Consider the following 23,690-nt stretch of genomic DNA (forward strand, 5'->3'; position numbering starts at 1 on the left):
TAGTAGGTATTTATCCAAGGGATATAGGTTTGCTGTTTTGAAGTGGCACATGCACCCCCATGTTTATAGCAGCACTATCAACAATAGCCAAAGTATGGAAAGAGCCCAAATGTCCATCGATGGATGAATGGATAAAGAAGATGTGGTATATATATACAATGGAATATTACTCAGCAATCAAAAAGAATGAAATCTTGCCATTTGCAACTACGTGGATGGAACTGGAGGGTATTATGCGAAGTGAAATTAGAAAGACAAAAATCATATGACTTCACTCATATGAGGACTTTAAAAGACAAAACAGATGAACATAAGGGAAGGGAAACAAATATAATATAAAAACAGGGAGGGGGACAAAACAGAAGAGACTCATAAATATGGAGAACAAACAGAAGGTTACTGGAGAGGGGGTGGGAGAGGGAATGGGCTAAATGGGTTAAGGGGTACTAAGGAATCTACTCCTGAAATGATTGTTGCACTATATGCTAATTTGGATGTAAATTTAAAAAAATAAAAAATAAAATTACTTCATTCACACATGCTTTGCATAAATGCACAGCTAGAATTTACCCTACAGATATGCTTATTAACTACACAAAGACCCACATTCATAAATAAATAAGATGCTAAATTATATGCATGAACCTATTTATGTTTTTCTTTTTTTAATCACAATGTGTATTTTACAATAAGAAAACAAATTTTAAGGGGCGTCTGAGTGGCTCAGTCAGCTAAGCGTCTGACTTCTGCTCAGGCCATTCTCATGGTTCATGAGTTCAAGCCCCACACTGGCTTCTCTGCTCTCAGTACAGAGCCTGCTTCAGATTCTCTGTGTCCCTGTGTCTCTCTCAAAAATAAAATAAACATAAAAAAAAGAGTATTTTAATACTTAAAAAAAAAAAGAGAGAGAAATTAAAGAAAACAACAAATATAAATGACCAGGTGGAGATTTCTGAATATCAAGATTATTCAATATTAGTAAACCAATTAACACAATTTTATTTGTGTATTTAACTGCTCACTCAATACCTTCACAGCTATTATATAGGCACCTCAGTTCAAAACTGAACTCCTACTCTTCCCAATTTTTTGCTGCTCGGTCCTAAATCTTTGGACTCATCCTAAACTCCCTTCTTTTACGAAACCCCATTATCCAATCATGATGTAATCCTATGGTCTCCATCTTCTAAATGTATCTAGAATCCAATTGCTTTATATACCATCTCAATTGCAATCACCCTGATCTAAGTCAGTATCTGTTTTCGTATGAATTGTAAACTTTTTAAAAATGTTTGTTTATTTTTGAGAGTGGGGTGGGGGGCCGAGGGAGAGCAGAAAGAGGTGGAGATATAGAATCCGAAAGCAGGCTCCAGGCTCTGAGTTGTCAGCACAGAGCCTGACGTGGGGCTCAAACTCATGAACCGTGAGATCATGACCCGAGTCAAAGTCTGGTGCTTAACCGACTGAGCCACCCAGGCACCCCTGTTATATGAATTTCTTAAATAACTTCTAACTGGTCTTCCTGCTTGCCCCTCCTTCCAACTAATCAAAATACAGTAGTAGGTGTAACCTTGGCTTACCAGTCCTCAGCTCAAAATGCTCCAAAGGCTCGTCATTTCATGAGGAATAAGAGCCAAAGTTCTTGCAATGGTGCACACAAAAGCTTTATACCATCTGTCACCTCTATTGCCTCTCTGACCACATTTCCTTTTATTTCCCACTTCTCTCCTTGCTCAGTTCCTCTGACTGCTTTGCTATTTTCTCAATATGGCAGGCAAAATTCTAAATCACAGGCCTTTGCACTTGGCTCTTCTATTAGTTCCACTGTCATTCCTCTCACCTCAGGTCTTCTTAAAAATGGCTGTTATTTAGAAACATGTAAGTGAAAAAAAAAAGATTCTATTCTTGATTGTAACAATAAAAAATACTCTAGCTAAGCTTAAAACCTGTAAACACAAAGTTTTAAATTATTATTTATTTCTTTTGAGAGATCACAAGCGGGGGAGGGGCAGAGAGAGGGGGATAGCGGATCTGAAGCAGGCTCCATGCTGACAGGCTGACATCTGTGAGCCTGATGTGGGGCCTGAACGCACGAACTGCTAGATCATGACCTGAGCTGAAGTCGGATGCTCAATTGACTGAACCACCGAGGCGCCCCATAAACACAAAGCTTAATTTTTACAGCTATTAATAATCTATAAATTAACCTATAATTTTAAACTCAGTAGGTTTTGGTGGGGAAGGAGAAAGGCAAACAAGAGTTAAATAACCTTAAAAACTGCAACTGAAAGAATATATGCTTAAAGGGAAAAGTCCCCATAGAATTTCTGATAAGCAAAGATAGAGGGGAGTAATTTGCCCTACCACATATTAAAAGTATTTTAAAGTTACAGTAATTAAGATACAGAAAAGTTAAACACGAGAACTAGACCAAAGAATATATGACAGCTTACTGTGTAGCAAAGCGGATTATTTCCAAATGAATTAAAAAAAGAAAAAAAAAAAAAAAAAGGAAAAGATGACCAATGGAAAACTGTGCGTTAAGGACACTTCCACAGTCCAGGGATCACACAAGACTCCTACAGAAAACATGCCTTCCTTAACCCTTGCCCCAGATGAGCTCACTGTGAAAGATTACAAATCATACAAAACAGACTGATGTGATGCAGTCAGCAGATGCAAAAATGGGGAGAATCTGTCCTCAAGAAGCTAAAAATGGATTAATTTCTTAAAAGTAATTTCTGCATCCAACATGGAGTTCCAACTCACAGCCCTGAGATCAAGAGCTGAATGCTCTACTGACTGAGCCAGCCAGGTGCCCCTGGAAATGGAATAATTTGAAAGCAATTTTAAAATAAGTATATTAAAGTTGTTCAAAGAGATAAAGGAAGGAATAAACATCATAAAAGAACAGGAAAGGATGAAAAAAAAAAAAAAAGAAAAAGGATGTTTCTGAAAGTAACCACAAATTCTGAGTGAAAAGCACACACTCCAGTAAAAAACCAAAATACAAAAAAATCCAAACTGACAGGTTCGATAGTAAAGTAAATACAGCTGGAGAGAACCCTGATGACTAGGCGGAAGAGTCCAAGACGACAGAAATAAAACACAACAAGCCAGAGAGATGGAAATGGGAAGTGGACAAAGAAAGAGAGAATGGCAAGATCTATGACAATCTAATGATACAATACCGTATTAAAAAAGAGAGGAAAAGTTTAAAGAAATTAACAATTTTCAAATTTTCAAAACCCAAGACAGACAAGAACAGACAAGAACTGAGAATGAGGGTGTAAGCCAAGACCTTAAGTGGCTAAAAACTAATTCATACATCTAAATATACCCTTAATACTGCAAAACATAAAAACAAAACTGAAAGTAGGGAGTTGGGGAATTTAAATTACTAGAGAGAAGGTACAGATAAACTATAAAAGAAGGACAAACTGACATCAGAATTTTCATCAACAATAATAAATACTGGAAGGAAATGAAGTATCTTCAAACTGCTGAATATAAAAATTTTACATGCAGTTAAACCATCACTCAAGAATAAAGGCAATTTATAACTGTATATATTTACAAATACACATATGTAGGGGCACATGAGTGGCTTAGTTAAGTGTCCAACTTCAACTCCAGTCAAGATCTTGAGGTTCGTGGGTTTGAGCCTCACATCAGGCTCTGTGCTGACAGCCTAGAGCCTGGAAGGCGCTTTGTATTCTGTGTCTTCCTCTCTCTTCGCCCCTCCCCCGCTTGCACTAGCTTGCTCTCTCTCAAAAATAAACATTAAAAAATTTTTTTAAAAAAACAGCAACAAACAAACACACATATGTATACATTCAGACACAAAATAAAGACTGGCTTTACAACTCCTAGATCGCTGCTGGAAGGCTACTAAAGGAGGCGCTCAGCAAGAAGGATAGAGTGGGACGTAAGAAGCTCCAGAACAAATAAGAATGGCAAATGTGTTGGTAAATGTTAAGTATGAATTTACAGATGACTGATTTGGGTGGGGTTGAAATTCAAGGTAAAATATTAAAGATCAGTAATAGATGAGAAAAAAAGATGTTTTAAAAAGAGGCATTCTATGGGTGGAGGATGGGTATTAGGAGGGCATTTGTGATGAGCCCTGGGTGTTATATGTAAGTGATGAACTACTAAATTCTACTCCTGAAACCAATATTACACTATACTTTAGCAAACTAGAATTTAAATAAAAACTTGAAAATACAGACATAAATAGAGGAGTTCTAAAGTCCTCTTGTTCCAAAGTAGCAAGAAATGAAGATTCAAGTAACCCAACAGCAGAAAAGGCATAAAAACAAGGCAAAGAGAAGACTTAAAAAAAAATTATGGTGGGGCGCCTGGGTGGCGCAGTCGGTTAAGCGTCCGACTTCAGCCAGGTCACGATCTCACGGTCCGTGAGTTCGAGCCCCGCATTGGGCTCTGGGCTGATGGCTCAGAGCCTGGAGCCTGTTTCCGATTCTGTGTCTCCCTCTCTCTCTGCCCCTCCGCCGTTCATGCTCTGTCTCTCTCTGTCCCAAAAATAAATAAACGTTGAAAAAAAAAATTAAAAAAAAAATTATGGAAGAAAGATTCCAAATATAATAGTAATCAGAGTAAATGTAAATGTTTAATTCACCTCTTAAAAACACACCAAAAACAAATGGACACAGAAAAAGTGAAAACAAAGAGATGGAAAAAGGTGTATCTAGCAAGTACTTACCAAGATCCCTAATTAATTAATTAATTAATTTTTAAACGTTTATTTATTTTTGAGACAGAGAGACAGAGCATGAATGGGGGAGGGGCAGAGAGAGAGGGAGACACAGAATCGGAAGCAGGCTCCAGGCTCTGAGCCATCAGCCCAGGCGGGGCTCAAATTCATGGACCGCGAGATTGTGACCTGAGTCGAAGTTGGACGCCCAACCGACTGAGCCACCCAGGCGCCCCCCCAAGATCCCTATTTAAAGTAAAAGCATTGTTAAGAGACCAAAAGGGGAACAATATAATGATGAAAGGAAAGATGGCAAAGAAGAAATAACAACCATGAACTTGTATGTACCTAACCAGTCATCCTGGAACTATATCAATATATAGGCATTAAAAAAGAGGAGGAGGAGAAGAAATGGGAGGGAGGGAAATAAGAGAAGTTGTTTAAAAGTATAAATTTGTATTTTACTAGATAAAGAAGCCCTGGAGATCGAATACACAGTACAGTGATTATGGAGACAACACTACTGTATTATAAACATCAAATGTGCTAAGAGACTAGAATCTTAATTATTCCCACCACAAGGAAGAAATGATCATTGTGTGACATGATGGAGATGTTAGCTAAGGCTACAACTGGCAGGCACACTGCAATAGCAATGATCAAATCAACATGTTGTGTATCTTAAACTTATACAATATTACATACCAAATACATTGCAAAGACAAATAGAAAGCAGACCAAAGGACACAGAAGATACAAACACAATGATTAAGCCCAAACTAGAAGTTAAATTTAGAGCCGTGAAGTTAACAAACAGGTTATGGATATACTCACACCCAAACACTGTCTTTTTTAAGGAAATGTGGACTCTACAAAAGATGAACTGAAATTATGCCTACCAACACGGAGATCTTGAGAAGACAACAGTGAATTTTAAAAAACCCACCAAGTTGCAGAATATGTACACCATGATGGTATTTATATAAATTTTTTTATGAACGTTAAACTAAACAATACATACTGCATTTTGCTCATGGATACACAGATGTGTAGTAAAAACCTAAGTGCCTGAACTGGGAGTATACATACCAAATCCACCATAATGGTTACCTCTGGGGAAGGAAGCAGGTAGAGGAGATGACAGAAAATAAAAGAAACATTAATGTTTATTTTATTTTTCTTTTAAATATTAAAAAAAAAAAGTCAAGCTTAGTAACATTTAAGGTGGTTATGTACACAGATGTTTGTTACATCATTCTTTGTACTTTACAGAATTAAAAAAAAAAAAAAATAGGGAAGGAGGACATTAAATCTGGTAAATTTTTCCATACTCAGGGAATTGAAATTCTTCACACAATAAATTCAGTGGTGCAGAAGAGTTCCAGAAAATTGGCAGTGGGAGTAAAATGAAGTCCAACTATTTCTAACTACAGCACAGGTATGCTAAGTATGAAAAGTTGCTGAAACCCAGGAATTGAATTAGTAATAACACCTTTCCAGATTTAGAATTGAGAAAAAGATTCAACCATCACATGAGTAGCAGAGACAAGGCCCAATGGCCAGTGTACTGAGTAGAATAGTGCCCCTTACCCCAGACCCCATCCCAATCAATATTCATGCCCAACCAGAACCACAGAATGTGACCTTATTTGTAAACAGGATTTTGCAAATGTGATTAGTTTAACATGAAGTAATACTGAATATTAGTCTTAAATCCAACAACTGGTGTCTTTAATAAGACTATGTGGGAATGCCTGGGTGGCATCCGACTCTTAATTTCAGCTCAGGTCGTTATCTCATGGTTTATGGGATCGAGCCCCACGTCAGGTTCTGCACTGACAGTGCGGAGCCTGCTTGAGATTTTTTCTCTCCCTCTCTGCCTCTCCCCTACTCACACCCTCTCACTCACTCTCTCAAAATAAATAAATTAACATAAAAAAAAAGACCATGTGAAAACACAAAGACACAGGCACACCGGGAAGATGACTGTGTAAAGACAAACGCAGAGATAAGAGATATGCTGCCACAAGCCAAGGAACGCTAAGGACTGCTAGCAACCACTAGAAGCAGGAAGTGGCAAGAAAGGATTCTTCGTTAGAGAGCCTTCAGAGGTAGCAAGGGCTGCCACCTTGATTTCAAACTTCTAGCTTCCAGAACTAGGATGGGAAACACACCCAGCTACTAAATTTTTCTAGTCATAAACACAAAGTCTGGATAAATTGACTCATTTTTTAAGAATAATGAAAGAAAAAAATCCTCAGCATGGGGACGATGAGTAGAATACTGCAGAACAAGGGAAAAGGAAACAAATCTGAGAAATTCAGAAAAAACACACCCCTGGAAAACTGTTAAACAAGTTTGGTGAAACAATCAAACTTCCCACATCTCCAACAGAGTCAAAGACAACACAGGCTCTATGGCATGGAAACAGGGAAGATGAAAGGCAATAAGATGACATAAAAAGGAAATATAAAGTCTGAAAAGAAAAAAAAAAATCTTAACCACCCTTGGTAACAGAACTAGAACCTACCTAAGAGGTACTATAGGTCAGACTGACGATCTGGAGAATTAAAACAGGACGTGAGCAATAAACTTTTCTTTCTTTCTTTACACTATGGGAGAACCAAAGAGATGAAAACAATGACAGAAATGTTAACAGCTAACATCTGAATACTTATTATGTGCATTCAAACTAGTCCAATCACTTCCCACGTTTAATTTAATGATTACACTGAGGAGCAGGTAGTAAGAGCTAAACAAACAGGATAGAAAATAATACAGAGATAACTGGAATACTTTAGTTTGTACCTGTAAACTCAGGCGGACCACAAACCAAAGCTATAATAGAAGAAAACTTGATAGAGTGAGATAAAAAAAAAAACCGCAGCAATATCCATTGCAGTTTTGCAATGATGGAAATGTTCAATATTTATGTGACTTAAAGATGGTAGCGGCTAGTCACATGTGACTACTGAACACTTGAAATGTGGCTGTGCCACATTTTTTATCTTCATTTAAAATAGTCACATATGGCTACGGTAGCTACCAAACTGGACAGTACAGAGCAGAACTGGTTACCAATATAAAAGAATGACAATAAGATCATCTGAACTCTATGCCAAAACAAAACAACAAATAATCACCCCCACTGCCAAAAGACAGTGGAACAGTTTTAAGGGACAAAGGTTATGAGCTAAGAACCTGAAACACGGTCAAACTTGTTCTAATCCTGAAGAACTACAAATTCAAATTAAGAACTCAATAAATGGGTATATTAAGGTATAAAGAGAACTATCAATAAATAATGAAATGTTACAATCAAAATAAGCCTAAATAAGCCTTTAAGTCCAGTTTTAAAAATGAATATAAAATGGAAAACTTTTCTATTTAATAAAATCTCCATTAAAACCAAAGACTTTTGGGGCGCCTGGGTGGTGCAGTCGGTTAAGTGTCCGACTTCAGCCAGGTCACGATCTCGCAGTCCGTGAGTTCGAGCCCCGCGTCGGGCTCTGGGCTGATGGCTCAGAGCCTGGAGCCTGTTTCCGATTCTGTGTCTCCCTCTCTCTCTGCCCCTCCCCCGTTCATGCTCTGTCTCTCTCTATCCCAAAAATAAATAAACGTTGGAAAAAAAAAAAAAAATTAAAAAAAAAAAAAATGCCACCACCTAAATCTGCTTTTATGATGTTTCAAAAAACACACAGAAAACAAATGCTTAAAAGTAAACGGGGGAGAAAAATCCCATACTACATAACATTAGTATCAAGGAAAGTAGAATGTAAGGCAAAAACTACTGGAGACAGAAGCCATAAGTCACTAAGATATGACTGTAGAGAACCCCACACTAGACACCAATGACATTAAAACAAAAAACATAACAGACTACAAATACAAGCAGAAACTACACAAACCGTACTGTAACCAAATGCTATAAAAATTAGTAATTAAATAACAAAAGGTTGAAAAAGAAAAACCATTTAGAATTTGGAAACTCAATTTGTAACTCTTGGGAAAAAAACGCAAAAACTCAATGGCAACTTACAAATAGCAAAAAGAACACTTCACACATCAAAGGCTGTGGAATGCCATCCAAAAACTACACTCAGAAGAAAATTCAAAAAGTTAAGTGCTTTTATTATTACAGAAGAACAGAAAATAAATTAACCAAGCATTTGAATAAAAGCAGAGAGGAGGGGGAAAAAAAAATCAAGACCACAGGAAGCAGAAATTACCAGCAAATAACTGATCTTTGAAATGACCAATAAAACAGGAAAACTGCTGACAGGATTAATGAAGAAAGAGAAGACAAATATAATTAAGACTGAGAAATGGACATAACCACAGGTACCAAGGATTTAAAAATTAAGAATGCTTTCTATAAAATTCTGTATGACTTAATTTGAAAAATCTGATAAATGGACAATTTTCTGTACAATAAATAGGTGTTAGTCTCAGATGGTTTTTGACTTAAGTTCCAACAAATTTTAAAGAAACTGATACTTCCCAGAAAAATGTGTTAAAGCTTTCCAGAGCACAGCAAATGGCAAAGTATCCAAATTCATTTTAAGAAGCTACCCTACATCAAAGTTAATAGTGAACTTCTAAAAGGAATGACATGCCTCACTACAACCAACTATTTCTTAACACTGTTCTGAAGTGTATCTAGTCAAGTAAAAGGAGTAAGAAGTGTATAAAGAGGTATCACATTGCTTGCTGGTGACAGATAGACTATGTAGAAAATTAAAAATAATCAACCAGAACACAGAGTTCATAGAAGTGTTCAATTACAAAACTCAACAGCACTCATGAAATAACTCTAACAGAAAAGATCTCATTTGCATCACAAAATAACATGAATGTAGGAAATATGTAAGAATTGAATGAAGAGATAAGATACATACATGGAGAAATTCTGTTCCTTTAATACTATAAATTACATTAATTCTCTCTGAAGGAATTTCCATTAGAAACTCAATACAGTGCACATGAAAAATTCTAGTACCAAAGCTCTCTACTCGTCATTCTCTGTTAATCAGAGTATTAGTTCAAGCACTGAAAAAAATTCTTTTAGCTTGAGGACAGTTTACAAATAAAATATCAGAGCTTCAACTTCTATGTATTTTATCTCAGCCTTTCAAAATTTATTTTGTGTGTGTTTTATAATAAACTACAATTTTCCATATTGCACTCTTGCTCCTGCCCAAAAGTTCAACTAGTATTGAAAAGTTAGGCTTCCAAAATTTATCACAAGAAGCCCCTGTCAATAAAGAACATATTTTATTTGATACCAAATTACTCACTTTTAATACAAACTCCAAATCACTTTAGTTCTTTAGTTCTCATCCACAAATGTCACGACACTAGGCCTTAAGAGAATGTCCTACTGATATGTAATGTCCTGTTATGTCCTCAAGTGTGATACACGAGGAAGTGGTAGAGGACCACTTTAAAGAATCCAACTTTAAAATAAAACCCAGAGCAAACATTCCTACATAATTATCCTCCAACAGACTATAAAATTCCAAAATCACACCAGAACACTGTCAAATCGTCTGATAAGAAATGCTACCCCTATGTTTATAGCAGCATTATTTACAATAGCCAAATTATGGAAGCAGCCCAAATGTCCACTGACAGATGAACGGATAAAGAAGTGGTAAGTACACACACACACACGCACACATGCATATGGAATATTACTCAACTATAAAAAAAAGAAATCTTGCCATTTGCAACAACATGGATGGAGCTAGAGAGTATAATCCTAATAAGTGAAATGAGTCAGAGAAAGACAAATACCATATGATTTCACTCATATGTCGAATTTAAGAAACAAACCAGAGACACACCAAGAAACAGATTCTTAACTATACGGAACTGATGGTTACCGAAGGGGAGGTGGGTGGTGGAATGGGTGAAATGGGTGACAGGGATCAAGGAGGGTACTTGTCATGATGACCACTGGGTGATGTATGGAATTGTTACATCACTATATCGTTTACCTGAAACTAAGATAACATTGTATGTTAGCTATACTGGAATTAAAAAAAGTTGTATTGATCTCAAAAAAGAGATTAAAAAGAAATGCTATTAAGGCCAATCCAAAAATCTCAAGGCATGTTATTTTTTTCTTTTATAATACTATTCGTACTGGGACCCCTGGGTGGCTCCGTCAGTTAAGTGTCCAACTCTTGATGTCGGCTTAGGTCATGATCTCACTGTTATGAGATTGAGCCCTGCATTGAGCTCCATGCTGAGTGTAGAGCCTGCTTGGGATTGATTCATTCTCTCTCTCTCTGTCTCTGTCTCTCTGTCTCCCCCTCTCCCTCTCCCCAGCTCATGTGCACAAGCTCTCTCAAAATAAGTAAATAAGCATTAAAAAAATAGTATCTGTACTGTGATATACTTAATATACAAAATAACTTTACCTAACAAAATAAAAAGCAACCCTATATTGGCCCCACATTTCTTTTAAAACTTTTACTGATTTGAAATTTCAGTATATTAGAAACTAATGTTTTAGATTGAGCTATAACTATACCTCATAGAAGCAGCAGGATAGGAAATAAACATAGTGATAACAGGTTATAAAAATTTGTCACTTGAGTGTTTCTTCACTGGCCTAATTGCTAACATCTACCATACCAGACCCCCAAAAGTGATGAAATACATAATAAATAGCAATTAAGGGCAACTTGTTATCATATGTACTAATATTACAATAAAATCACAACAATAGGAAATAACCTCCACATTCTCCCCAGGCTTTACAGATTTCCATGGAAGATAACCCCACGCTCCCAATCTCAAAGCTCTCTGCCCTCCCAACTCTGATACTCACAACACCCTAGTGATTCTTCCTTAGGACTAGTTTTCAAAACTATTGCATCCTGAGAGCTTTGGAGCCTTCAGACTATTACTTCCACTAGGATTACTATTGTCACTAGTCTTTCTTTCTTTCAGACTCCAGTCTCTCTTATCGCCAATCTACTCCAAACATAACCTATCTGTACATTTATCTTTTACAAAAAAAAAACAGCTTATGATACTTCACTGCTCAAAACTCTAACCTAAAGTCAACAGTTTCGTCATTTAAAGCCTTTCATTATTTACTGACAGATTTCAATCCTGTTTATTTCCAACAAGTTCATCTTACTAAATCCTTTGTTGTAGTCACTGAATTTAAGATACTAATGACATAAAAACATACTTTTAGAGGCAAAAAGAAATGTGCTACTACACTAAAAGTACATCTCAGCTGTAAGATATATTGTAATTTCAGAAATGCTGGTAAAACTTGATAGAATAAAATTCCAGCTGTGATTCAACTAAGATGACTGCTCTGTAAAACTGAATGAGTTCCCTAAAGTGAGTTTTATATTTGGTTCTAGCGTGCACTAGAGATAATTTAAAATATGTAGATAAGCCAGTAACATTGACATTAAACATATGTTTTTTACATTCTCTACATGTAGATATACTAGTAACCATCTATCCTGCGTAGGTAGAAATGTGGTGGGAAGGGCAATAACAAGGGTAATTTGAGTTAATCCAGAGAGATGTAGTTCCTGTTTTATTAAAATTCTTTTTAAAAAAACTTGGAAGCAAATCTTATTAAAGTATGAACTCAATGCTGTTTAATAATATCAGAGAATGGCTTATCTGTTACCTTCTTTGCTATCTAGGCTCTGTCATTAGAAAGTAAGCTCCATGAAGGCAAGCACTTTGTTCACCAGTGAAACCACAAGAATACCTGGAGCACACTAGGGATTCAACACAGTGCTGAATAAATTTGCTTGGCAAATCCAGCACCTCAAAATGATAAAAGACAAGATGCCTGCTCAACAGCAAATATCACCAAGCAAGAAGACATAGTGAGCAATCAAGACAGAATGGCCTTTGCCTCCAACACTGGCAGAACTCCAGTATTTCTGCTACAACCAGCAAATGGTTTATTTCCTGAACTCAATTGGTTTCTTTTGTCTTATTTACCATGTAGCTTACTTTTGCAGGTCAGGATGACTGTGTTTTAGAAACCGACGCTTGGGGGCATCTGGGTGGCTCAGTCGGTTAAACATCTGACTTCTGCTCAGGTCATGATCTCATAGTTCAAGTCCCGCATCAGGCTCTGTGCTGACAGCTAGAGCCTGCTTTGGATTCTGGGTCTCCCTCTCTGCCCCTCCCCCACTCATGCTGTGTCTCAAAAATAAACACTAAAAAAGAAGGAGGAGGAGGAGGAGGAGGAAGAGGAGGAGGAGGAGGAAGAGGAGGAGGAGGAGGAAGAGGAGGAGGAGGAGGAAGAGGAGGAGGAGGAGGAAGAAGAAGAAGAAAGAAAAAGAAAAAGAAATAGAAACTGGTGCTGGAATCAAAGGGTCTTTCAGTATGCTTTGTATGTCTCTTCACAAGTACATTTGATTTTAGGCATGGACCAGAAGAAGCTATTGTCAAGAGCAGGGAAGGTTTGCTACCATACAGATAAAAAAGAATCCAGGAGGCCACCCTACACCACAGAAAATTTTTACAAAATCCCTAGATGTCATGACACAGTGAGACTAGCAAACTGCCCCGAGAAAGGACACTACTACCCCTTGAGATTTTTTTGTTTTTGTTTGGTTGAGGTTTTTTTGTTGTCAAAAGCATAGAGACATGATCAAAAACGACTTTCCTACATTTGACAGTAATATACAGTTTTCTTGCTTTCTCAATATCAACTCTTTAACCTCTGAGAAAAAAATTCTGACTTATAGGTCTATTCATAAAAAATTGAGACCACAAATGTCAATGTGAGAAACTTGCCAAATACTCTTCTCTTTTCTGTTATTTTGGTAATGCAGGCATTCTAAGGAACAGACATGAGAAAAATGGTACAATCCGATAGTTAATTTTTACTGTGCTTTCCTTAAAAACAAACAAAAAAGATAAAGGCAAGGTTATCGGGTCCAACTGCACACTATAACAAAACAAGCCAAGCACCGATAATCCACTGTCTAACCAGTAATGGTTCTGACAATTCTTTCCCCTCTTCTTATGTTATCACTTTTCTCATCAGCAAGTGTATTGTAATAGTTAGCTCTATCTTAACATTTCCCTTCAAATAAGTGATTTCTCCGCTCTCCTATACAGCAATATTGAGTTATCTAGAACGTTTCTCAACTGAAGCATTCAGTTCTCTTTAATGCTTTGAATACATCTCAACTCCTTGCCCCCTTTCTCTCCTGAACCCATTCCACTCCAAGCAGAATTTCGCTCTCCTCCCGTTAGCAAGACAGCTCACACGGACCTCGAACAACCCTAACCCTGCCATACACGATGGTCACTTCGCACCTTTCCTGTGCTGGGCCTGCCTGCGGCACCTCACACACCACCGCTTGTTCCTCACTGACCCACGTTCTTCATTCGTCTTCCATGTGCCTTACTCCCTTCAGTTTCCTTCCGCTTCACCAGTCACTCCTTCCCCGTCTCTTCCTTCCCCTGGCAAGGCCTCCAGGCCCCATTCCATCGGAGCTCCCGGGCAGTCCCTGTTTCCCTTCATCTGTTGCATTTTTCTCCCCAGCACTTAATGCTATAGGACTTACCATTATACCTAATTTATTATTTTCTGTCTCTACCCACTCGAGTATTTCAGGAGGGCAAACATTTTTATCTGTTTTTGTTTAGTGTTGTATTCCCAGAGCATAGAACAGACCCCGCTCACTGTAGGAGCTCAATAATATTTGTTGAATGAGTGAACACAAGTGCTAACAGTAACAGCCACTCTGTACCAGGAACGTATCAGCCAGACATCCCAATGAGCAAGTTACATACGTTTCATTTAACCCTCAAACCACCCGAAGAGGTCACTGAGGCCTGGGGCGAAGGGAAGGATACGGGGAGAGGAGTGTGGGGGTGGTAAACGTGCTCCAAATCACAAAGCTATTAAGTAGCAGTGTCATGATTCAAACCCAAGTTTATCCTCTTTAAAGGTAATGCTCTTAACCACTGCATGGTATGAATTTTACTGAAGTATTATTTCATCAGTTTTGGAATGAAGTCCAACTGTGCTATTTGAAGAGGCAGCAATCAAAAGTTTCCTACACTTGTTAACTGACCTCCATTCATTTAGTCACATTAATGTAAAAATTTTAAGAGAGACTCTTATTTGAAAGGAAAGCATGCCATTTTCAGTGATAACAGGACAAGTAGGAAGCACGTTACCCTCCTTCAAAGTGTTGATGGCAGCACTTAAACCTCTTCTTCCCCATTTCTATTAATAAGTTCAAGTCAGTGGTTTCCAAATCTGGCTGAAGAACCATCTAGGAGTTGTTTTTCTGAGAACAAGGGTCCCAGGCCCAACTTCAGAACCCAGTACTTTGTCAAGTTCCCCAGGAAACTTGGGTGGTTAGTGAAGTTTGGAAAACACTAGTTAAATGAACCAAAGTTGGCAAAAGACTAATAATTCTATCTGAGCATCTGGCTCACTGTTTAACAATGACCAAGTCTCAACAGTACTAACCTTCCTGGAAAGAGGAACGATGTTGTTGGGTCGAACAAGCCTTCGTTTCTTACAGCTCAGTACAGGACGTGTTCGGGCTGCCACACAGGTGCCATCAGTTGATGAAGAAACTAGATTCAGTCTTTGCTTTTTTTGTAATTGTTCCTCAGCATCAGAGATGTCACCTGGAATGTGGTCTGCCAAGATAGGCTGAAGACTATACAATGGGAAGGAAGAATATTCACGTCTCAGAAGACAAGGAAACAAAGCCTTTGATACCGTTTCAACCTCCTCTGCTTACACATGTTCACAGACACAAACAAGTTCTAGGACAGATGCACATCACTTCTTGATGCTGGTATCTGCTAATCTAAGTGAGTGAGTGAGTGTGTATGTGTGCATGTGCACGTGCATGCAGTGTCTGTGCTGATCTTTAAGACTCTTGGTGGACAACAACATCATGTCTGAATAGTGTAAGTCAGTAAGTGACAAATTCAGGTTCCAAGTGATAAAGTTCTCTTCTACAACAGAAGCATGAATGAAGAATTAGCTGTAGAAAACTGCAAGTGGTAAGAAAATGATTAATCCTGCAAATGTTAATGGGCTACCTAAGAAATAGTTCTTCTATAAAATTCGACTTTCAGGGATGTATACACATTGTTCACTTGTAGAGGGATTCCTTCAACTTTCATAAATACAGATTTACAAACACAGCCTTTAGGGATCTAATCTGTCCTAGAGTAAAAGATTTTATGTACATGCTTCTGAAGAATTCTACCAAGACTAGGACCAACCATAACGACTCACAATAACTGTAGGACCTTTTCTTTTTTCTCCATGGTGAGTTAATTTTAGGCTACAGTAAGTAAAAGGGAAACACATTAATATGCTAATTAAAATATACTTGCTACTGTAAGATGCATGCACAGTATTATTAAGCAATAAGGTTTCTGACTTTAAACCAGGGTTAGTCCTGGCTAGGGATAACTAAGAGTCCCAAATTCATCATTTACGAGCCTACTGAGCACAGGAAGTAGACACAAAACTTACGTGTTAATAACGCCATTGACAGGTCTCAATGCTCCACATGATTTAGTAGACAATGACTCTGAATGACCAGAGGCACCATGGTTTTCCAGGGGCTGAGAAACAGACTCGATCTAAATAAGGAGAAGAAAGTTAAAAATACATTATAACATTTAACCAACAGTATCCAGAATGAAAAGCAGCACCATTTCATCACTTAAATGAAACATCTAAAATTTCTGATATCAACTAAAAAAACTCGTATGAATGAGGAAAAAGAAAAATTAACTAGGAGAACTGGCTTTTGCTTTGGGGTGAAGAAGGGTAAGGAACCAAAATATTTTAACAGACTAATAGTAAGTGCCTACTTACAGACTAATAGTAAGTTCCATGATTACAGACTAATAGTAAGTTCCATGATTCCATGGAACAGAAGCTTAGCAAAATAATTACATAGTAACAAGAGTCTTCAACTAAGGGTCAGGAGGGAGGAGAGAATCCCAAGCAGGTTCCACAACCATGGGATCGTGAGATGAACCAAAATCAAGAGTCAGATGCCTAACCAACTGAGCCACCCAGGGGTCCCAAAACAAATTTATCTTTCTTATAAAAATCTGGGGGCGCCTGGGTGGCTTGGTCGGTTATGCGTCCGACTTCAGCCCAGGTCATGATCTCACGGTCCGTGAGTTCAAGCCCCGCGTCGGGCTCTGTGCTGACAGCTCAGAGCCTGGAGCCTGTTTCAGATTCTGTGTCTCCCTCTCTCTCTGCCCCTCCCCTGTTCATGCTCTCTCTCTGTCTCAAAAATAAATAAACGTTAAACATTTTTTTTAAATAAAAAAAAAAATCTGAAGAAAAAGCACAAGTCATCAATAATCACATGACCTACAGATAACTGCTGCAAACAGCCTATTTTTTCATGCCTACGTATACATATACATATATATACTTAAATGCCATAAATCTTCAGTGTGAATTTTACTGATTTGGGGGCAATTCAGTCCCCAAATTAAAACTGAAGGCAACAGAGAAAACATGATTTAGCACAGAAATGTTTGTCACAGATAAGGCAGCACACAGCAAGCAGTCAAGAGCATGAACCTCACAGAGGGAAATGTGCCTAGGTTCCAGTCCCAATCACACAAGCAGGCACTGAATAATCAGAGGACCGTGGGATATTCTATAATCACACTGAAATCCAAAAGCAGGGCCCTGGGGCAACTAGGTTCATCATTCATTCCCAAATGTAAAGCGCTTAAAATATTAACCCCATCCTCCAACAGCATTCCATCTGGAAAAAGAAAACCACAGCTCACAACACACGTAAATTTACTTAAAGCTTCTTAAATATCTTCACACTGCCTTAAGTAAAAGTAAACATTCTCTATCCTGCAGTCCAAAAGGCTGCAAAGACAGAGAGTGGAGATACATTAATAAACACTTTACAAATATTAAACCCACATACTAATTTAAGCTTGATCACTACTACTGCAGTGGTTTACATCATTAGTATTTTCAGGAAACTAACACATGACTCATATCTGTTTTCCAACGAGAAACTGTAAAAAGGATCAAAGAATTTAAAGGCTCTCCTATCCAGAAAGCAGGAGTTATTACTGAGCTTTCTTGAATTTTATGTGGTACATACATCCCACAGCCAGAAAGAAGAGAGCAGAAAAGCTGCAGTGTAGAGAATTTCTGTTAATTTCCCTTCTCCCAAAAGCAGAGGTTCAGGGGGTGACTTTTTGGGAGTTAAAAGTAGCAAGGAAGGTTAGAAGTGATTTCTTCCCTGACTGAAAGGGCTAGGTATATGGAAAAGAATTCAACTTTTATTCCTGGATCAAAATAAATTACTTTTTGACTTTATATGAATTAGTTCATGTTTCAAGCTCATCTCAATGATACTCAACATAATCTTGCTTAAAATCACCAAAATATTGCTGGCCCGTAAACAGTGTACCAGTCATTTCCATGAACTAGCAACATGGCCAGGAAATTGTGCTAAATAGGGAGCGGAATCTTCTGAAAATTCCACTTCCATCAAGTTAGTTAGCTAGGCTTCCATTTTTGCATATATAAAATGGGACTATTTTGTGCCTCACTTTCCTATGCCTCTATACTGAGGTTAAAATATATACAATTGTATGAAAATAATTTTGAATTATTTTTTAAGTTTGCATTTTATATATGTACATATATAAATATGTTTGTATTTTATATATGTATGGATATAAGTATGTTACCTCTACACTCAATGTGGGGCTCGAACTCACGACCCTGAAATTAAGAGTCACACGCTCTTCCGACAGAGCCAGCATGGCGCCCAAGACTTACTTACTTTGAAAAATTTCAACCAGCATAATGCCTAAGATTTATATTTACCTACACCACTGAAAACAGGCAGCTGGAATCTAAAGAAATAAAGTAACTGCAAAAGCAGTCATAAATTCTTATTATTCAACTTATTTATCCACAGTCCAATTTATCTTAATAGTCCTAATTAGTCATTAAAAAAATATATATGGTAGAGCAAATATTCCCCAGCCAGTATCTACCCCTTTATTCTCTATCTCAAAACCCTTGTTGGGCCAATGCACTATTCATTAAACCTGGTGACTGCAAAACTTCAAACAACAACAAAAAAAGAAGTTGTTCTTGCTTAACCAATGGTAGGAAGATAATACCTTGAACTGTTTAAAAAGAAATAGCAATAGTTTACATGTTTAGCATGCCTTTCTTCTGAGAAAGCATTTATCCTCTGACTTATCACTGTCACTCCACGAAGGAAGGAAAGGGTAACAGAACAAGGCTTATTTTACAAATTGAAACAAATAATGAAGTCATCTGTCAAAAGCCACAGAAGCAATATTTTGCTAAAACAAACAAGAGAACTTCAATTTCAAATATTCACCCAGTAATTACCTTTCCTGGAAGAAAAACAGGTATATAAGAAAATATACTTGTTACCTGCTCATTTGCACAAAAGAAAGGTAATCCAAAAACTAATGAAAATGGCCACCTAAAGGAAGTGGGAACAGAATGGAATGAATGGGAAAATGGGAACAAGGCAGTAGGAATGATGGTCTTTTGTACAGCTTGGATTCTTAGAACTATAGTAATGCTTCACATACTCAAAAATAATAATAAAGATCAATTATTGTGTTGGGAGAGAAAACATGGAATACCAGTATTAGAATAACTCTAAAGAGGTAACAAAAACTTAACTGCATTACAAAACAATTACATCTCACACTAAAAGGATAAGGAAAAAAAACTAATTTAAGTATAACTTCAGGAAATAGTATTTTGACTGCGTATTATAGGGCAAAGACATTGTACACAATATTGCACTCTGTTTAATAAATACATTTCTCACAAGGATAGAGATGGCAACTATGAAACTACTTTCTGTGATAAAAATGAGTATCAATGAGGAAGGCTGTGGTGTTGGACTGGTATTAATATGCACTTACAGTTTTTAACGTATATACAAATGGGTAAATAAACACTGATAAATGTGTATGCATGCATGCTTTAGCACACGTGTGTTTCCCAGCTTTGGCTGTTGGGAAGTCCCAGACGCAATGACACCAAGTAGCAATGAGCACAACTAGTACTCAGATCTTGGTTTCTAAACACTGTTGTCCAATAAAAAGAACCAGGGCTGGAGCAGGTAAAATACAGGATGAGTTCAGAATGTCTTCTGGTGCCTGAAAGTGAATACTCAATAACCGAGGGGAGCATGCTGAAAAGACACAGGAAACAATATGAAAGAGGCCTGGTACCAAAAATTGAGCATGAATGAATCATAAATAGGAACAGATTATAATCCATAAAATGAAATGAACCTATTCTGATATAAACATTACTGAATGACGGAATAAATACCTAAATAAATGAGGGAGAAAAGACAGCTCTTCCTAACAGAATTCCAATTAACAAATGTAGAAAACAGAAAAATCACCATTTAGTAAACACCACAGTAATAACTGTTGTGGGCAAAACCCACTGGTGGATGATAAAATTGTGGAATAAAGTATAATGAGCAACAGAATATTGCATAGTAACTCCCTAGGAGATACATTCATTACAAAGGGAAACATACTGACTTAACAGTGGGGAAGGCTGGTAGGCACCACCTCAACCAAGGGAAAAAAGGTATCACCAACCAACATCATGTACCCCCAATATGGTGCACTGAGAAGGGCACAGTAGCACTTCTGCGGTGTTCCTTACAAGTGCGCAAGCTCTAATAATGAGAAAACGTCAGATGACTCTAACTGAGGGAATATTACACGAAATAACAGACCAGTATTTCTGTATTAAGGCCATGAAAGACGACAAAGACTGAGGAACAATCACAGACTAAGAGGAGATTTAAAGAGACAGGACAACTAAATGCAGTTATGATTGTGGACCCTCTCCTCCTGCTCCCCCTGCCAAAAACATTAGTGAGAAAACAAGTGAAATTTGAATAAAATCTGAATAGTACTCTGTCAATGTTAATTCCAGGTTTTGGTCTTTGTACAATGGTAGTTCAAGTTAACAACACTATGGGAAGCTGGGTAAAGGATATGTGGAGACTATGTGCTACTTCTGTAACTTTTCTGTAAGTTTAAAATCTTTTTTTTAAAGTTTAAAAAAAGAATGAAGAAAAGTTTATCCAGCATTAATAAAGCAAATTTCATTCATACCCAAATGTGGCATCAATCTACAGCTTCCTGTCACCTACAGGATAAAGTATACAGTTCACTAAGATAAACACAAAATCCATCATGAATTGGCCCCATCATCCAACAGTCCATCAAAGAAAAGTATCTGTAGTTCCTCTATCACACCAGGCTCTCTCAAACCTCTTTCATATCCTACATGCAGTACCCTCCCTGTAAAAACTCACTCTCAATACCATCCTTCAGCAAATGTACAAGGACTCAGTGCAAATACAGTACATCCTTCTCTATTACCTTTCCCGACCTCCCTTAGAAGTGAGAATTCTTGCCCCCCAGACTCCTCGGTTATAGGTCTGTTGTACCACCATGCAGCCCTCAAGGGAAGATACCTGGTTATGCTAATAGGTGTTTTCTAGACACACAGCACAGCCTGGAACAGCAAGCTTTTTACCAACCATTTATTATGGACCAAATACTGTTAGAAGCACATTGTACTTCCTCAATACTTAGTTATCAACAACTCCACCAAAGAGGTACAGAAACAGAGCCACTCCTACCTAAGGCCCTTGAGGGCAGATGTGTTAGGGAAATTTACACAGACTTTTAAAAAGTCACACATTGTATGTTCTGGGTAAGTGCTTCAAAATTAAATATAAATCCAAAGCCAAAGAGTGTGTGAACCCAAAGAGTGAATTGTAATGTAAACTATGGACCTTGGGTGACTGTGATATGTCACTGCAGGCTCATCAACTGTAACAAACGTACCACTCTGGTGGGGGATATTGACAACGGAGACTACCCGAAGCAGGCGTGCCATGCTGGGGCAGGGGGTATATTAAGACATCTCTATCTTCTGCTCAATTTTGCTATCAACCTTAAAATGCTGCCCCCAAAAATAGTCCTTTAATTTTAAAAAATCAAATACATTAATATTTCTGCTTCAAAAGGTATGCATAATTAAGAATGTAAAGTCTCATCAAGTTATCACTTCAGGTCAAATTTTGTCAACAAATGACCTGATGGAGACCTTAGGGAGAACCACTTCTGCTTCTCACAGATCTTTGGAGTTTGGAGATGCAGATAAAGGGATCTGGACCTGCAGTATTATTCCTACTTTGCACAAGAAGGGAAGTGTGGGTGTTGGGGAGGGTGGCGGGGGGAGGTAGAGTTCTACGAACATCAGTCAGGTCAAGTTGGCAGTGTTGTCTGGATCTTTTACACTCACATTTGTTGTTTAGTAATTCTGTCAATTACTGAGTTACAAGTGTGAAAATTTTGAAATATAATTATGGATTTGTCTATCCCTTTAATTTGCATATATTTTATGCTTCATGTATTTGAGGCATCCACCTTTATGACTCTTCTGTCTCCTTGGTGAAATGATCCCATTATCTAAAATGTCCTTCTTTATCTCTGGTAACTGTCTGAGAATTGTATCTCTGGTATTCCGGTCTTAAAAACGATTTGCTAATATTAATACACACATAGTAGCTTTCTTATGCTTACTGTTCATAAAGTAGATAGATCTTCCCCTGCTTTTCTTCCCCACTGATCTGAGTTTCCAACTGGTATTATTCACTTTCATCCTAAAGAAAGTTCTCTAACATTTCTTTCAGTGCACATACTCTGCCAACAGATTTTTCTCAATCTCATCTAAAAATGACTTTATTTCACCTTTATTTTTAAAGACTTTTTTTGGCACCGCTCCCTATTTTAATGATCCCATTCCACTATTTTCTGTCCTCCACTGTTTCAGAAAAGAAGTCACCAAACATTACCAATGTTCACTTATATGGAATGCATCTTTTGTCCCTCTGGCTACACGCAAGATTTTCTTCAGCATTCATTTTCACCATGTTGTATTTCTCCTGCTTACTATTTTTGGAGTTTCTTCAATCTGTAAATTTTTTTCATTTGAATATCCAGTCATTATTTCATCAGCTCCAGCCCCCCTACCTCCTCTGGAACTCGAATTATACATACTTACTGTTCCCCCAGCACTATGTTCATCTCTGAGCAGCTCTATGTTCAGTTTTTCTGTCTTCTGGTTGGATAATTCCCACTGATCTGTTATGTGTACGGATCCCTTCTTGTGTAAGTTTTCAATCTGCTGTTTAGTATACCAGTAAATTTTTTACTCGGATACTGTACTTTTCAATTCCACAATTTTTTTTTTTTTTTTCAACGTTTATTTATTTTTGGGATAGAGAGAGACAGAGCATGAACGGGGGAGGGGCAGAGAGAGAGGGAGACACAGAATGGGAAACAGGCTCCAGGCTCTGAGCCATCAGCCCAGAGCCTGACGCGGGGCTCGAACTCACGGACCGCGAGATCGTGACCTGGCTGAAGTCGGACGCTTAACCGACTGCGCCACCCAGGCGCCCCTCAATTCCACAATTTTATGTTCTACAAGTTCCACGTGATTTTTTTTTTTTCACCTCTTTGCTGATATTTCCCCATGTTTTTGCTACCTTTTACTTTAAATCTTCAAATATATTTCTATAAGTTTTATTAAATGTTTTTATTTGAGAGAGAGAGAGAGAGAGAGAGAGTTGGGGAGGGACAGAGAGAGAGAGAGGGAGACAGGATCTGAAGCAGGCTCTGTGCTGTGTGAGCGCAGAGCCCCATGTGAGGCTTGAACCCACGAAACGTGAGATCATGACCTGCACCGAAGTCAGAGGCTTAACTGACTGAGCCACCCAGGCACTCCTTCAAACATATTTCTATTTAATTCTACTATGAGCCATTTCAGGATCAGTTTCTATCATCTTCTTGCATGATACCGAACACAGTTTCCTGTTTATTGTATATGATA

General features: G+C 37.8%; 1 protein-coding gene across 5 annotated transcripts in view; it reads right to left on the bottom strand.

Annotated features, from left to right (window-relative positions):
- The window catches only part of KANSL1 (KAT8 regulatory NSL complex subunit 1), a 180,010-nt gene that overhangs the window by 17,043 nt on the left and 139,277 nt on the right, over nucleotides 1-23,690 (bottom strand). For all 5 annotated transcript variants that reach the window (XM_086687604.1, XM_086687605.1, XM_086687606.1 and 2 more), the window contains 2 exons: nucleotides 16,233-16,342; nucleotides 15,204-15,399 (listed from right to left, as the gene is read on the bottom strand). In XM_086687604.1, the coding sequence (XP_086543730.1) occupies nucleotides 15,204-15,399; nucleotides 16,233-16,342 (306 nt within the window). The remainder of the gene's footprint in view (nucleotides 1-15,203; nucleotides 15,400-16,232; nucleotides 16,343-23,690) is intronic.

Source organism: Puma concolor, chromosome E1 (genome assembly GCF_028749965.1).
Source record: "Puma concolor isolate L17-30 chromosome E1, mPumCon1.1.hap2, whole genome shotgun sequence".
NCBI lineage: Eukaryota > Metazoa > Chordata > Mammalia > Carnivora > Felidae > Puma > Puma concolor.